General features: G+C 32.2%; 2 protein-coding genes across 2 annotated transcripts in view; both read right to left on the reverse strand.

Annotated features, from left to right (window-relative positions):
- The window catches only part of LOC107487343 (heavy metal-associated isoprenylated plant protein 27-like), a 43,232-nt gene that overhangs the window by 20,869 nt on the left and 5,225 nt on the right, over positions 1–17,138 (reverse strand). The gene's annotated exons all lie outside the window — the stretch shown is intronic.
- LOC107487462 (F-box/kelch-repeat protein At3g23880-like) lies at positions 10,197–11,906 on the reverse strand. The gene is made up of 2 exons (XM_016108104.3): positions 11,829–11,906; positions 10,197–11,656 (listed from the first exon to the last, which is right to left on the reverse strand). The coding sequence occupies exon 2, from the start codon at positions 11,641–11,643 to the stop codon at positions 10,315–10,317; it is 1,329 nt and encodes a 442-aa protein (XP_015963590.1). The 5' UTR covers positions 11,644–11,656; positions 11,829–11,906; the 3' UTR covers positions 10,197–10,314.

Raw genomic sequence — 17,138 nt, forward strand, 5'->3', positions numbered from 1 at the left:
TTTTTTTTTATTTTTTAATATTATTTTTATTATTTATATTAATTATTAAGGGTAATTTGGTAAAAAAAATAAAATTGATGTATAAAAGGACGATTTTATAATATTTTGTAACGTTGGGGATGATTTTAATAACAAAAAAAGGTTCAGGACGAAATTGATTTTGACCCAAGACCTTGGGGACGAAAAAAGTACTTATCCCTATTTTTGAAGAGTATCCCTTACACTTTGTTTGGTATAATGGAACTTGTGAGGAAAGAAAAGGAAGAAGATGAAAACCAATGAAAAACTTGTATTTTCCCTGTTTGGATTAGCAGGGAACTTGAATGGAAAATAAAAAAGCCTACGTGGGGTCCAGTTAAAAATTTTCTGCCCAAACTTGTGAAGAAAACTGGGATGAAAGTGTAAAAATGTGTAAAAGTACATAAATATCCTTTCATTAATAACAAATCAAAATCCTTAATTGTTTCCAAACTTTTTGTTTGGCTATTCATAATCTTCAATTAGTTGCTTCTTCTAATTTATTTGTCAACTGTTTATGTCATAGGAAGAATTTCTGTCAGTATTATTTATACATGTTTGTTTTCTAAATTTTCTTTTTTTTATTTGTTTTCTTTTATGTATTGATTTAATTTCTTAATTATATACTTAAATTGCAACCAAGTGTAGTGATCAACTGAATTAACATAAAGACTACAATTTATTCAAAAACTAAGTGTAGTGGTAAAAAGTTAATCATTTATTGGTCAAAAAGTAATCGCTAGATTATTATACTTGAGAGTGCAACTATATTAGTAGGGTTGAGTCCCTTAGCAGCAAAGAATGCTTGAAGTTGATCCAAGGTCATTGAAGGACTTGAAAGGTTTTGTGTTAAGGTTATATTTGCTGTTAAACTTTTTCCTCCCTAATTGAACTTCCCCACTAGTACCTTGAGCCTTTAATAAACACATATATACATATTTGTATTATGTCCACGCATGTGATTATCATGTTTATGTAATATATGTACTTATTAATTTTGATCCGTTTAATAAATTCCTTATGACATAATTAATATAAATATATTTGCGCATACAAATTTGTACGAAAAAATATAAATTTAATAATAAGCAAATAGAGTTTTTTTAGTTTAGGACAAAAATAACATGATTTCTTTTGCGTCGGTTAAATTAGTTTATGACCATATTATTAAATACTTTTAGTTGCCAAGTTCACTAAATGTTGGTGCTTATCCAATGCATTGATTAATATATCATGTGATTTACAATTTTTGATATGTTCACTCTAAACATTATATTCTCATAGATGGATAGCGAGAATATCGAAGATGCGATAGTAGGAGACAAAACGAACATCATACCTGACTCAGGATTTCAAGTTAATCAATTCTCCTCTGCTGACCTGTATCATCTTGAACTGATACAAATCTTACCTCCTATTAGGGAAGACTTAGAAAAGAGACAACAGATTTGTGTCACGTCTCTTTCATGTGTTACGGTGCATACGTTGTATTCTTTGGATATCTTATCACAATATAGGCCTAGGCAAATTAATAACAAAAATTTGGAAAGAGAAAATAGACGTATGCAGTTAATGACACAGTTACTTATGTCTGAAAAATGCCGAGATGTCATACGTATGGCCCCTGAAGTATTTAGGCAGTTATATCAAAAGTTAAGAGGAACTGGTAAAGTAAAGGATTCAATTCGCTCTACCGTTGAAGAGCAAGTCGCTAAATTCCTACATATTATAGGTCATAATGTGAAAACTAGAACCATGTCTTTCTTCTTCCACTGCTCAGGAGAGACAATTAGTCGTCACTTTCACAATGTCCTACATGCTATTCTATCGTTAGAGGGAGATTTTTTCAAGCAACCATCTGGTGAGGATGTTCCTTATGAAATACATAATAATAGTCGATTCTATCCATTTTTTAAGGTACTAACTCTTTCAATTTAGTTAGTGACATTTATGAAATAGTGTATGAAATAATTACAAAATTGTTATGTTAATATATCAATATAGGTGATTATGTTTCTTATGTGAATATGGATATATATGTATGTATAGTTTTCACTCAGAATTGTTTGATTGGATTTTTTATGGGATTGTTACAGGTTACATAATGCCGAATAAGGGAAATAAAACAGCAGAAGCCAATCAACCTTCGAAAGACAACTTATGATGGTCTGATGATATGGATGAAGTTTTGCTAAATGCATTAGCAGAGGAAGCATCGAAAGGTAATAGGCATGATGACTCATAGAAAACTGAAGCATATGCCAATGTTGTGAAGACTTTGAGCATAGCAATAGGCCCTCATATAACAAAGAATCACATAAAGAATAGAATGAAGACATTAAAAGATCATTTTGCTGAGGCATATGACTTATTTCATCACTTAAGTGGATTTGCATGGAATCCTATAACTAGAAAGTTTGAAGCTGAAGAGGAAGTGTGGCAAGACTTCATTAAGGTATCTTAAACTTTACTTTTATTACTTATACTTTTGATGAAGTTAGTCAACGAATAATTTAGTAAAAAATTTTTTTAAATATGCTTAAGGAGATTAATGATATAAAGTATGAGTAGTTTTTATTATTCTTTTACGAGATCATTTATTTATATATTTTTAAAAAGAATAATATATATTTTTATTTATGACATTAAAAGATAATAAAAAGAATAAATTCATAAAAATAAATTCAAAAAAATAATTTTTTTTAATGAAGAAAATATGTTAAAATTTTGAAATATAATTTGGATAATTTTTTTATTAAAAAAATAATTTAAATACATTGGTATATTATAATTTATATATAATATAAAGAAGGGTATTAATGTAATTTTACTTGGTTATGATTTTCTCTCTTTTTACTTTTCCTTTCGTCCAAACACAAAAAAAAATTTCCTTTTATTTTCTTTCCATTCATTTTCTCTTTATCCAAACAACATAATAGAAAATCAACTTTTTCTTTCATTTTCTTTCCTTCTATTTTCTTTCTTTTCATTTTTTTTCTCTCATTTTCCATCTTCCATCCAAACAAAGTATTAGTGTTGTTTGCTCCCTTCTCTTTATGGGCCTAGGTCCTCTCACATTTATAAATGAATAAATAAATTAATTATTATCTCTTAATTTTTGATTTATCGATTGAATAAGAAAATACTATGAATAACTAAAAAAAAAATAATTAATTAATTAATTTTTTTAATACCAAAAAAATGTATCCCTTAATTTGTTTGGTGTCTTGAAATAGTTAATTTTTGAATGATGAAAAATCATCATCATTAATTATATTATTAATCAAAATTTAAAATCCCACTAAAACATGAAAGCCATTCATAGAAAAAAACGCTGAATCTTGAGCAGCACAGTTATTATTACATACATAAAAGTACCTTTTGAGAGAGACAGTACTAATAACGGTGGAAATAATTAAACTATTATTATAACTATGTGTATAAATTAAATATGTATATTATGTATTGTTATAAAAAGAAATCAGCAACATAAGTTAATTTCATTTTCTTAGTACTTATTACTTAATCTAATTTACATGGGCCTACATCTAATTCAAATCTTAGTAGTTAATTGGTTATTTTATCTACTTCTCCTAATATATTAAAGTTGGATTCAACTTAAAATGATGAGTTTTTGTTACGTATTTAAATTTTTTTATCAACTAAGTCTAATTAAATTTGTTTAAATTTAAAAAAATTACTTATACATAGAATTAGAAGTGAGTTTAAGTCAGTTCATAAGTTAGTTCAAGCTCGATTTATTAATAGTTTGATAAGTTGAGCTCGTGAGCTGATAAACCGAACTTGAGCTTAAAATTAAACTCAAATTAAATGAGGCGAGCTTGAGCTTGGATAAGCTCAGCTCATTAGCTCATGAGCCGACTCGATTTATTAAATTATTAATACACATATCCTATATGCATTTAATTTATTTATTATAGGTTGAATAGATGATGAAGTAGAACATGATAAATTTAATTAAATTGTCTAGAATAAAAGAGAATAAAAAAGACACGTTTATATATATTAATATTCTTAATTATTTAAAATTTTATTGTTATTTTTTATATATAATTTTGATGTAAGACATAAATAAAAAATTTATAATTGATAGATAGACAATATATAAAATTGATCTTTTTAAATATATATAAATTATAATTTATTGATATAGAATTATAGATTATATTCCTATTATTTGAGTCAACTCGTGAGTTCGAGTCAACTCGTGAGTTTTCGATGAGCCAAACTCAATTTTCGTGAGTCAAACTTGAGCTTGGTTTAACTCGGGCTCATTTCGACTCACTTCCAACCCAGTTACACATATGCATATTAGTTACACACTTTTTTTTACGTAAAAAATAATACCAAAATTTCTTAATCTTAATATAAAAAATTATTAATTTTGATATCGAAATTTTTTCAAAATTTTAAATTTGATACCGTACTTTTTATTTTATTTTTTTGTTTCTTCTTATTTTTTTTCTTTTTTCTTAGTACATAATTTGTGTTTTTATTATAAAAAACGACAAACTAAAAAAGAAAATAAAAAATTGTATAATTCTTTTTTTTTCTTTTTCTTATTCTTTGTGTGATATTTTTTGTCTTTTTTTGTTTTTATTTTTTTAGAAGATAAAACAAAAAAATTATTAGAATGTAAAACAAAAAGAATTATAGTACGAAGAAAAAAATGGAAGAGAAAGAGGAGGATGAGGAGGATTATTGGAAAAAAACTTAAAATAAAAAATAGCACCGAAATTTTTAAACCGCAGTATATGAATTTTTTAACTTTGACAATAAAATTTTTTAACTATAACACATGAAATAGGATGCTGAATTTTTTTACTTCTTATTCTTCTTCTTTCTTCATGTAGCATTTTTGTGTTTCTATTTATAAATTTATGTGCTTTTCATTCAATTTTGTTTGTGTTTATTGTAAAAAAGAATAAACTAAAAAATAAAAAAGTGCATAATTTATTCTTTTTATTTATTTTTTTGTTTGATTTTTTTATTTTATTTTTATTATTTTTAGAGGATGAAATAATAAGAATAATGAGTGTAAAATAAGAAAAACTACAAAAATAAAAAGAAGGATAATAAGGAGGAGGAGGCGAGGAGGAATAGTAGTAATATTAGTAGTTTAGAAAAAACATAACATAAAAAAAAGCAATAAAATTTCTTAACTACCGATGTAACATGTTTTGTTTGTGCTAGTAATTAACAACTATTAAATTTATACGTAATAAACTTAATTTGTCTAGTGGTTAGTTCATTATATACTTATATAAGTGTTAGAAAGTTTGAATTTTTTGTTGTACATACAACAACAAATTAACTAGCAATAAATCCTTTTAATTCGCGATGAATTAGTTCTTGCAATGGATACCGTAAAAAAAAATTAAATATAAATATATAATGTGTTAGATAATCGTTTCTATGAATTTTGAATATTTGAATCCACGACCCTACTTATTGAATTTGAGTTAATAGTCAAAATCGTCCCTGAAAGATACCTCGATCTTCATTTTGATCATCGAAAGATAAAATTAATCAAAATCGTCCCCGAAAGATACACAACTTGGTCACGTTCGTCCTTCCGTCATCTCCCTCGCTGAGTTGGCAAACGGTTGCTTACGTGTGCCGTTAACTGCGCCAGCATGGCAAAGCCAAGTTGTACTATGGTGTTGCTACAAGATAAGTCCGTTATAACAAGTCAAATTAGTCCTTGAGTTGATAAACCCTAATCCCAAATTCAACGATAAATAAGTTGCCCTCAAGGCTTTTGGTTGGTATAGACCTCGGTAGGAGGTGTAATTGTTGGTTCACGGCGAGGATGGAGACAGAAAATAGAGGTCGTGGTGGTGGTTCGTGGCATCCGTGCACGACAATCATGGTTCTAGCACTGTCTCAGTTTGTGGCATACAATTCTGAAAGTTTACGGTGGTTGTGGGTCAGAGGAGCATTCAAATAGAGACCCTAATTATTAATACCGCGTTTCACTTAACCCATGCAGATGCAAACCCCAAACACAAGGTAATGTTTCAAATTCAAACATTGTTTCACCATATATATATGTTACTAGTTCAAATTCAATTGTCACTTTGATGTAATTAACTTTTTGTATGATAATATATGTAATATGAACAATGCTGGATTGGTGTTCTTCTTTTGGAAATTAACTGCATGCATCACTATCACTATATCTTCCCAAGTGGCTTTCAGTGTTGCGTTACGTTATAAAACATGCTTTTATACATAGCATCAATATATTATATATCCCTGTAACTAATTAATGTTGATATTAAACTTTGAAATGGAAACTTCACTGCATATGATGTTGTCAATCAATAACAATCACCTAAATACAATTGAATTTTGAAAGAATGGTTTGGATTATCTATCTAACACTATGTATGCAGTAATGGAAGCTGTGAAATGGGTAAGCCAGCTAAGAATTGAGAGTGATGTGAAGACATTGCTTCAGCCATATATGGCAAAAGCTTTTATTGCTCCTGAGTATATGTTTTTCTTATGAATCATAACAGTGATTTGGTTTCAGAAATGACTCCTCTGAGGTGTCTCGGAAGGTTGATGGCATTATTGTATATGGAACAATTGTGATTGAAATTTGTCTACATGTTTCTTGAGACTCAATTGATTCCTTTGGTCTTTTTTCATTGTATTCTGTAATGTACAATTTTTCATTATGATTTTGCTTTTGGTATTAGAGGTAAAGGCCGAGCAGAATACCTGAATTGGAATCTCAGGTTTCTCATCTGAGAGAGGATTTGAAGAAAGTGAGGGAGCAGCTAAGTTTATCTGAATCATGCAAGAAACAAGCTCAACAAGAAGCTGAGGAATCCAAGCAAAAACTCTTTGCCTTGTCTCTCAAACTTAAAGAATCACAGCAGCAAGTTCTAAGCCTCACTTCTGCCAGTCTTGAAGATTCTCTTACATCTTCCATGATTGAAATTTCTCATTGTGAGAACTCACAGACACAGTTTCCAGAATCATCAGATTTGGAACTACTAAACCTGAAACAAAACTTGGCAAAATCTCTTTGTATTCTGAAGAACATGAAACCTACTGCATCTGCACCTGTGTTATTTCTGCTGAGATTATCAAAGGGACAAATTCTGCAACTGCTAAGAGGCTGGCAAACTTTATGATTTTTGTGTCTACTCCAGGCTTCAAGCACCCAAGGAAGAATGATAAAAATGATTGATTAATTAGAAATGTGTTGTGGTTGAATCTTTTTGTATGAAACAACATTTTGTTTTTTGTATGGTATTTATCTTTTAAGACAATGTGTTGTTGTGTCATCAAAATCTCATAATTTTGCTATGGTGTTTATCTATTAAGGGAATGTGGCAATTAGTCTTCAATGACAAATTATTACTAAGGTTACTCAGTTTCATTACTTATTTTGTTTATGGCTTAACATAACTTAAATCAACAATGACAGAGACTTGTTTGCAAAATTCACAATTTATAATAATGAATATAGACTTGTTTCCAACTTTAAATAACTACTCCTATTCAGGCCATGGAGTTCAATACAGCATTACATTCTCACATAACATAACTGAGTTTACTTAGAAGTATATATCAAACAACAAAGTATCACATTAATTACAACAACCCCTAACGTGAAAATCATTAGCAGTTTCTGTGCTCTAACTTTAGCTTTCAAGCTGCCCAGTCTCTATGCCACCTTCAACCTCCATTCATCATAGTTACTTTCAACCTCCATATCAATTCCTGCATCTTTCTTTGTACCACATATACCCACTTTTTCATAGACATCATCATCAACCCACTTCAACTAATTGCAGTGATTGCCCTTCTACAATTTCAGAAAGAGATTTTCAACATCACTCACCCGGTACCTTGGACATACATAAAACAATCTATTCGGGTTCTCTGCTGTTCCGAATTTTTTAATCCCATTCTTCAACCCACAGAAACATGATTCGTGATGTGTCTTCAACCTCCTCATTCGCATTGAAGCGCTAGAACCATAACTGTCGTGCGACGGATGCCACGAACCATCACCACGACCTCCATTTTCTGTCTCCATCCTCGCCGTGAACCAACAATTACACCTCCTACCGAGGTCTATGTCCAACGAAAGCGTTGAGGGCAACTTATTTATCGTTGAATTTGGGATTAGGGTTTATCAACTCAAGGACTAATTTGACTTGTTATAACGGACTTATCTTGTCAGCAACACCATGGTACAACTTGGCTTCTGCCACGCTGGCGGTTAACAGCACACGTAAGCGACCGTTTGCCAACTCAGCGAGGGAGATGACGGAAGGATGAACGTGACAAAGTCGTGTATCTTTCAGGGACGATTTCGATTAATTTTATCTTTCGATGACTAAAATGGAGATCGGGGTATCTTTCAAAGACGATTTTGACTATTAACTCTATTGAATTTTGTATGATATCTACTTGTTTCGTGTATTTACTAGAGCTTGAGCCTTGCAATATGCAAATAATTAGTTGAATCATACAAGCCTTTAAGTTAAGAGGAAGTATAGGGAGCTAATGAAGTATTTGTACAATGTGTACAATGGGAGTTTAGGGATGTTCGATTCAGTAGGATATCAGATGTTTATTATCCCTGGTAATCGGATGGTTATTCTAGATGTATTGTGTTTGAGAAATTAGTAATATTTTATTCTGGAGGTTTATTTTTAACTCATATTGGACCAAATAAATAGCCCATTGTACACATTGTACAAATACTCTATTGGCCCCTAGCGGGATTCTAAGTTAATGGTGAAAATTCAGGTACTATTAATTTCAATTTCATGTGAAGTTAATAGATGATAGTCATTAAATACTGGATAGATTTGACTAAATTATCATCTAACAACTCTCAACTATCAATTTTACATGAAGTTAACTACATCTAAATTTTCACCATAATTAATATCACTTTGCTTAAAATATTATGAGCAATTCTTAAGAGAAAATATATTTAAGAAAAAAAATATATACGTACATGATACGTGTAAAGTGTAAGAGTAAGACATTGTGTTAACTTCTACGTTCAAATTATTCTATAAAAGGAGAATTTTGATTACACCAGATTTCTTTTTCATTTAATAAGAAAAAAAATTAAATGAGTTGATATAATATCATATATACTTTATTTATAAAAATAAAAAAATAAAGTTGAAAGCACACAAGTATTAAGCATTCTACCCTTCTAGTTTTCTCTCTAACTCAAGAATAACGTTGGTTTCTCTTGAGAAAGGTGAGGGAAATGAACAAGAGAGAATAGAATAGAAAGATAAAAGTAGTTAAGTTATAGATGAATGTCATGTCAAGTAGTATCATTCTCTAAGGTTTAGTAAGTTTTCAAAAGCAATAAAGTAATTATATTACTCCTAAGCAAAGTTGCATCATGTAAGTGAAATTTGGAACAACAAACGTATAAATCTTTAAATGCACTTGTAACATATCAATGTCATTCATTTCAGTAATTATATTACAGATGAACCGAGAGTGAATTGAGCAACAGTTTGATACTGAACTGAGAGAAAGCGAATCGGCTTATATATTACAGAAAATTGAGAAAAAATGAAAATGAAAAACAACCAATGGACAAATAAACCCACGTCGGGAAAATTTAAAAAAATAAACAAAAAAGCAGAAAAAACACTATAAAAGCACTTGAAAAAGAAGAATAATAACAAACTTATTTATATGATTTGACTCAATGGTAGAGCTTTCAGCATTTTTACCTGATGAGCCACATTATCCAGAAACCTTGCATATGATATAACTGCCAAAACCAACATCTTTGTATAGCAGCAATTCCACAATTGTTTGGCCTCTTGAATTGTTTATCTTTCTAATAATAGTAACAATAACAAATTCTTATGATCCTCTAGCTCATTTGTTCTCCAATTAAATCCAAACCTACAAGGAGAAATGACACTCCTTGGAACAATAAGTAGTAGAAGTGCATCCCTTGTGCTTATAACAAGCTCCTAAATGCAGCAGTGAGCAATAAGAATGCAAGTGCAAGCTCTTTCTTGTATATCTTATTCATTTTCTTTACAGGTTTTATAGCAACACTTTCTTGGCATTTCTGTATTTTGTTAAGATCAGAAGCTCCTCTGTGCAGTATAAATTATATAGCATTTTATGATGAATACATATTCTAACTAAAACAAAAGAAAATCGGTATTCATAAGGAACCTAATTAAAAAACATTAAACATGAAGCCAGAGTCTATAAAATACAAAAAAAACAAGGCACTACATTAATCATAAGAGATTATAGGCTTGGCTTAATTAACCGCATCTCAGATGAGCAACTTGGAAGACCAAAGTGCGAGGGCGAAACTAAGCTTTCATGATAGAGTTGAAAGACCCTTGGAGATGCGTGCTGAGTTAAAGGAAGAAGTCTGGGCATGCCATCACTGGAGCTGTTAATATTAGGAAGATCTATGCTGCCATCTTTTAAGTTACATAAAACAAACTTGCCACTCGGAGCAATTGCAAGGAGAACATCTTTCAACATGTATATAGGCTGTAATGCAACGCATGAGGGACTATGAACGAGTAGCGGGTGGTGGGGGATTGTGGTCAATTTAGTCCAAGACTGAGGAACTCCATAGTCCTTCATGAACCAGACAGTCCAATGAGTTTTCTTAGTCTCATAACAAACAGCAAGACAATCCCTCAAGATACCCAATTTGGGTTCCATCCAGAGATTATCATGTGAATCCCTGCTGGGAAGGGAAAACTGACTATAAGTCTCTTTGACCAAGTCAAGGGAAATAACCTTCACAAAACTACTATAGCTGTAAAGAAGCCAATTAAGAGTGCCAGTGCCACTTAAATAAAGCCCTGCAAGACGCTCCAGATATTTCCCGGAATGAAAGTCAAAATAATTATGGGGGAAATCCTGGATTGTTCTCCAGGTAGAATTTGGGCCGAATGTAAACATTCTGGTGGTGACGGGTTCGCCTGATTTCTTTCTCACAACAGCCAAGAGCTTATACTTGTCATTGACATGATCATAACCGAATCCGCAAATGGAGAGGACACCTGCAATTTCAAGCGGCTGAGAAGTGAATCCGGTGCAGGGGTTCCACAGCATGGCACGACGGCTTATTATGAATCCATCCTCGCCGCGCTCTTCATCGTGCAAGCACAGCAATCCATTGCAAGAGCCAATGATGATGCGGTAGCGTCGTCCCTCATAGGAAACTACTTTAGTGGGTTCCTGGGGAGGGTTCTCCATCACAGATCGTACGGAGAACACTCCGATTTTGGGGTATTCGCAGGCTCGGGCAAAATAGGCAATAAGTGGGTGGGTCAAGGCTGGATCCACCGCCATTGAACGTCGAAGGTGGTCCTTGGCAAATTGGGAACTGGAAATTAGGGTTCTCCATGAACTGCAGACGCTGTTCCTTAATCGAAGGAGAGACCTCGCCGGTATCCTCAGCAGGATTTCCGCTATGAGCTCGTCCAGAAGGATAGGTGGTGGTTTTGTCGTGACACAGCGGAGCAGTTCCGGCCACCCCCCGGTGGTTGTGACAACCTTCCCCTTCCTCGGAACAGCATCATCATCATCATCAGGAATCGGACCCCTCCTCATACGTACGAGGAAACTCCACAATACACGAGGAAACTACACAATATAGGAGGAATAAGAAATCAAAAACAATATAATTACTAAAATTCAAATCTCAGCGGTATTGCCATTTAATTTACAAAATAAAACATACATGGAGATTCTATAAAAGAAGAAAAACAGAGGCCAAGAGTAAAACAGAGGTTTACCTAAAGGAAGATGGCGCCGGCGATGGTGAGAGAAAGCGGATGATCTGCGCTTGTGTTAGCAGCTAAAAAAAATATTTTATCTATGCAAAATAATTTAAAAAATAGCTTAAAAATATTAGAAGTATTATAAAAATTTGTAATGTCCTTAGGACATTAAAGAAATACTTTACATAATCACTGATAATTTAAAAATTAAAGAAAAAATATTTTTATCATGTATTTACTTAAATCATTAGAATATTACAAACTTTTATAGTACTCATAACATATTTTAAGCCATTTTTTAAAATTATTTTGTATAAAATAAAATATATTTTTTAATTATTTTATGTGGAATAAAATATTTTCTTTCATTTCTAAATTATTATTGACTATGTAGAATATTTTATTTAAATTTTGAGTACATGTATGTATTTACCTAAGTTATTATAACATTACAAATTTTTATAGTACTCATAACATTTTTTTAGCCATTTTTTTAAAATTGTTTTGCATAGGATAAAATATTTTTTGTAGTATAATTTAAAAAAATTATTAAAAAAATTTATTAAAAAATGTTCATAAGCTATTAAAAATGGACAGAAAAGTATTGTATGGAATTCGAATTGATAGCTCATTAATATTTTAAAGAAGTATCGTAATTAAATATTTTGTAAGCAACAGCATAATTCAAATTATACCATGAATTACTGTGTGTGTAATTCGAACCAAGCTGGTTCGAATTAGTGCGTGTGTTTGTGTATAATTCGAACCAAGCTGGTTCGAATTATGTAGAACGTGCATGCGTGGATTCATGAAGCAGTTTTTGTTTTGGCTGATTCACGTAAATTATTTTTTCCCTTGGCTTATCTCTGTTTTTTGCCCATACTTTTTCTTATTTATTAGTACTAAACTACAATATGTAAATCACTTATTCATATAATCCGCATGCTTTACATTTTCCTTCCTAATTTTGTGCTATGATTGAAAACATGCTTCTTTGCCCTTAAATTTGCTATGTTTAATCCTCTCTCATTACCATTCGATGCCTTGATATGTGTGTTAAGTGATTTCAGAGATTAATAGGGTAAAGTTGAATTTCGTGGATATTGTTCTGCAGAAGTGGAGAGAGTGGGTTATGGAGTGTGTTAGCACAACTTCTATGTCGGTGTTGATAAATGGGTCGCCAATAAAGCCGTTCAAGGTGGAAAGAGATTTGCGACAAGGTGATCCTCTATCTCCATTCTTGTTTGTTCTTGTTGTGGATGTCCTACATAGAATGATTGGAGTGGCAGTCAGGAACGGTCGGATAGCTCCATTACTTGTTGGGAGAGACAATATAGAACTGTCACATCTCCAGTTTGATGATGATACTGTGTTATTCTGTCCACCAGAGGAGGAGACTATTAAAAATTACAAGAGGCTGCTTCGTAGTTTTGAGGTGATGTTGGGGCTAAGTATCAACTTTGACAAATCCAACTTGATCACAGTCAACTGTGAACAACAGTGGGTTCAAAGTATGTGCAGCTTGTTGGGGTGCAAAGAGGCTACTCTTCTGATCAGGTACCTTGGAATCCCCTTAGGAGCTAACCCAAGGTTAGTCAAGACTTGGAAGTCAATTATAGACAAAGTGAAAGAGAAGCTCAGCTTATGGAAATCAAAGACACTCAACAAAGTGGGGAAGCTTGTGCTCATCAAAGCAGTTCTGAATAGCCTCCCGGTATATTATTTAAGTTTATATAAGATGCCGAAGGGTGTTCAGGAGAAACTTATTTCATTACAGCGAAGGTTCTTGTGGAGTAAGGAGGATGGCAAGAAGGGGATGACTTTGGTTAACTGGGAATTGGTCCAAGCTCCAAAAAAGTTAAGTGGGCTAGGAGTTGGTAATGCGATGCTTCGTAATACAGCTCTCCTGTTTAAGTGGTGGTGGTGGTTCTCAAAAGAGGAGGGTCCGTTGTGGAAGAAGGTGGTTTGCTCATGTAATAGTCCCTCTCCTACTAAATTATTATCTTCCCAGACTTTACCTACTAGAGGGGGTCCGTGGAAGGATATCTGTCAGCTACAGATCAGGGAGCAACATATAAGAGACAAGATGATAAATGGCTTGTCTATGGAGATTGGCAATGGTAGGAAACTCTTTTTTGGGAAGATGTGTGGCTAAGTGGTGGTCCTCTAAAGGAAAGGTTTCCAAGGCTTTTCTCAGTTTCAGATCAAAAAGAATCTGTCATAGGGAACTATGGTTTCTGGGATGGGTTAGAGTAGATTTGGAACTTCCAGTGGAGGCGTGAGCTTTTCCAATGGGAGTTGGAATTGGTGAATCAACTACATGATGCTTTGAAACCGATTAAACTAGCTTTTGATAGAGAGGATAGAGTTGTCTGGAAGTTTGACAAGCAAGGCATTTTTTCTACTAACTCATTTGTGCAGGTCTTGCAGGTGGAAACACTACCGGAAGAGATAACAAGCTATAGCTTCACGAAGACTATTTGAAAAGGCTTAGTCCCCCAAGAGTGGAGTTGCTTGCCTGGTTCGCTTTAATAGGCAGGGTGAACACAAAGGTAAGGTTGTGTCGCCGCGAAATCGTTAATCAGGATGAGAATGTGTGCGTATTATGTAATCATGATGTGGAATATATTCACCACTTGTTTCTTGGCTGTAAATTTACCTGACAGGTGTGGTGCACTTGGTTATCTGATTTTGGCAGAAAATGGTCTGTTCCGAGTACCCTCAAAGAACACTTTGAAAGCTGGACAGGTGCTATAGGTAGAAAGGAGGAACATAAGGTGTGGTTTATAAGTTTCTTTGTCATTGTATGGAACGTCTGGCTGGAAAGGAACAGGAGGTTGTTTCAGAATAAAAGTAAAAGTGTCGAAGACATCATCAACATGACGCGATTTAACTACAAGAAGTGGAGGTGTGAAAATCCTTTTTGTTGTTGATGGCAATACTGGAGATGACATTGGGATGCATATATATTCGCTCTGACAAGTTACTAGGTGGATATAACAGACGTTGTTTTATTTTATTTTTATTTTGTTATTGTCACTACTTTGTGCTCCATGTTTGTGTTGAACTTCTTTGTTTCAAAAAAAAAAACAAAAAGTACCAAACCAGTGATAATATAATAACACTAGTAAAACCACATATCTAATTCATTACTTAATAAATAAGTCAAAAAAATAAAAAATTTTCATCATCTCTATACTTTAACATGTGGTGATTTCAATGAGTCAATTACAGCAGCGTCAAATAATTCTTGTGGTAGCTTTGGTTGATTGATTATGGCAAAACAGAGGAATTTACAATTTTCTATGTTAAAAGATGATGAATCATTATTTTGCATTTGAAAAAATCAAAATAATGCGTAGAGTTTGGGCTTTTTATATAAATAAACATTGGAAAAACATTAATTCTCGGAATACGCCTGGCTTAAATTAATGACTGAAATACGCATGGCCAATTCAACCTCGCCGGCCACGAAATGGAATTCCACACCAAATCGCAAGTGGCGCCCACGAAATGCAGGGAAGAGCAGCAGGCTTTTTCATTTTGTGGCTAGCAGAAAGGAGATGGGGCTTCTTCAAATCTTGCAACGATGTTTGTGATGGAATCATTATCCACAATAGATCATCGCAAACGAATGTAATACCTTCTGCTGTATGAGAAATTTCTCCATTAGGATATATAATCATGTAAACATTCTCCGCAGCCATACAAATAGCAAACTAATATTACTACCTGGAAATTTTAAAGAAAGAATGAGGGTGCAGAGGTTGAGGGCTAGTTTGGAGTGTGAGAAGAGAGTGATAATGGTTCCTTTCGCCGTTGATCCACGAGCGTTTATATAGGAAAATTACGGTACCAATTCGTGGCCGGTACACCTGAGGTGCACCAATTCGTGCCCGCCCCCCTTGGAATACCCATTTCGTGGGTGCCAGCCACAAAATGGCTGCTCCCCCATTTCGTGCCCGACACAGCTGATATGGCCCCTACTTCACTCTCTTCCATTTCGTGGGCGCCACTTGCGATTTGGTATGGAACTCCATTTCGTGGCCGGCGAGGTTGAGTTGGCAATGCGTATTTCAGTCATTAATTTAAGCCATGCGTATTCCTGGAATTAATGTTTTTTTCATGTTTATTTATATAAAAAAGCCCGTAGAGTTTTAAGAAAAAGGAAGGGGTATGAAAACAAAAAGAAAAAAAAATTGATAATACTAAATAATGTGAACACAATGGACATATCGGATATTTAATTCAATAGGTATATGCAGATAATTATGTTCATTATTTTTACTGGGATGCTTTTTTTTTATTCGATTTACTTATATACAATTAATAATAGCTAGATGTTCAATTCACTAAATGTATAAATAGTTATTCTCATGTTAAAGTTTAAGAAATAATTTAAAGAGTAGAGTATTTTTTTATTTTGTTAGATCAACTTTAAAATTTATTATTTAAATTATTTATAAAAATTATTGTTTACCTAAAAAAAATGATCAGAGCAACAAACGCTATAAAAAAATTTAACAAGTGTATGTCAATTTTATCGAATTACCAGGATAATTAGAGTTCTATTCATTTCTCATTAGGAACTATATATTTTTTTTTTTTACTACAAGAATTTCAGTTATATTATTAAAATAATTCGATTAAATGTATGATCCAATTTGACTATAATTCTGTGAGGAAAAAAAAAATCCATGTTTCTATTGTGGGAATTGCAATGGTAAAACCTGGAACCAAAGATACTTAGACATATAACAATTTACCAACAATTTATTGTGGCCTTACTAATTTGAGAGATGTCAGCATCAATTTCATTGAGAACTAGTGAAGTTGCACGGGGTATGATAAGTATAATGAAAAAAAAATTAAAATATTGTTAGATTAGGTGCTTAATATGGATCTTTTATATTAAATTGAATCATAAAAATAAGAATATATAATTTTACTTTTTAAAAAAATGCAAAATTTTATTAAAAAATTAAAAATACCGTTTAATTATAATAAACACATTATAATATAATTGTATAATAAAATTGTGAACAAAACAATTTAATATTAAAGTCTGGTAAAAAAATTAACTATAAAATTAAAATTTTAATGAACAAATTATTACCTTAATATAACAAAAAATATTTGTTATGCCATTTACTACAAATTACAAAAAATGATGAAATTCTATTAATAAAAAATTATAATACAATGCAGTATAATTATCACCATATTTAGATAATGAACTTTTAAAAGTTTATATTTGAAGATAAATGATATTATTAATGAAACTAAAATTCATACGACTGGCAAGATTCTCTGCCAAACTAAAAT

This window comes from Arachis duranensis, chromosome 5, assembly GCF_000817695.3.
Source record: "Arachis duranensis cultivar V14167 chromosome 5, aradu.V14167.gnm2.J7QH, whole genome shotgun sequence".
NCBI lineage: Eukaryota > Viridiplantae > Streptophyta > Magnoliopsida > Fabales > Fabaceae > Arachis > Arachis duranensis.

Bases quoted from the DNA above. Each gene is read 5' to 3' on its own strand.
- LOC107487462 (XM_016108104.3), bottom strand. From the start codon at position 11,643: ATGAGGAGGGGTCCGATTCCTGATGATGATGATGATGCTGTTCCGAGG.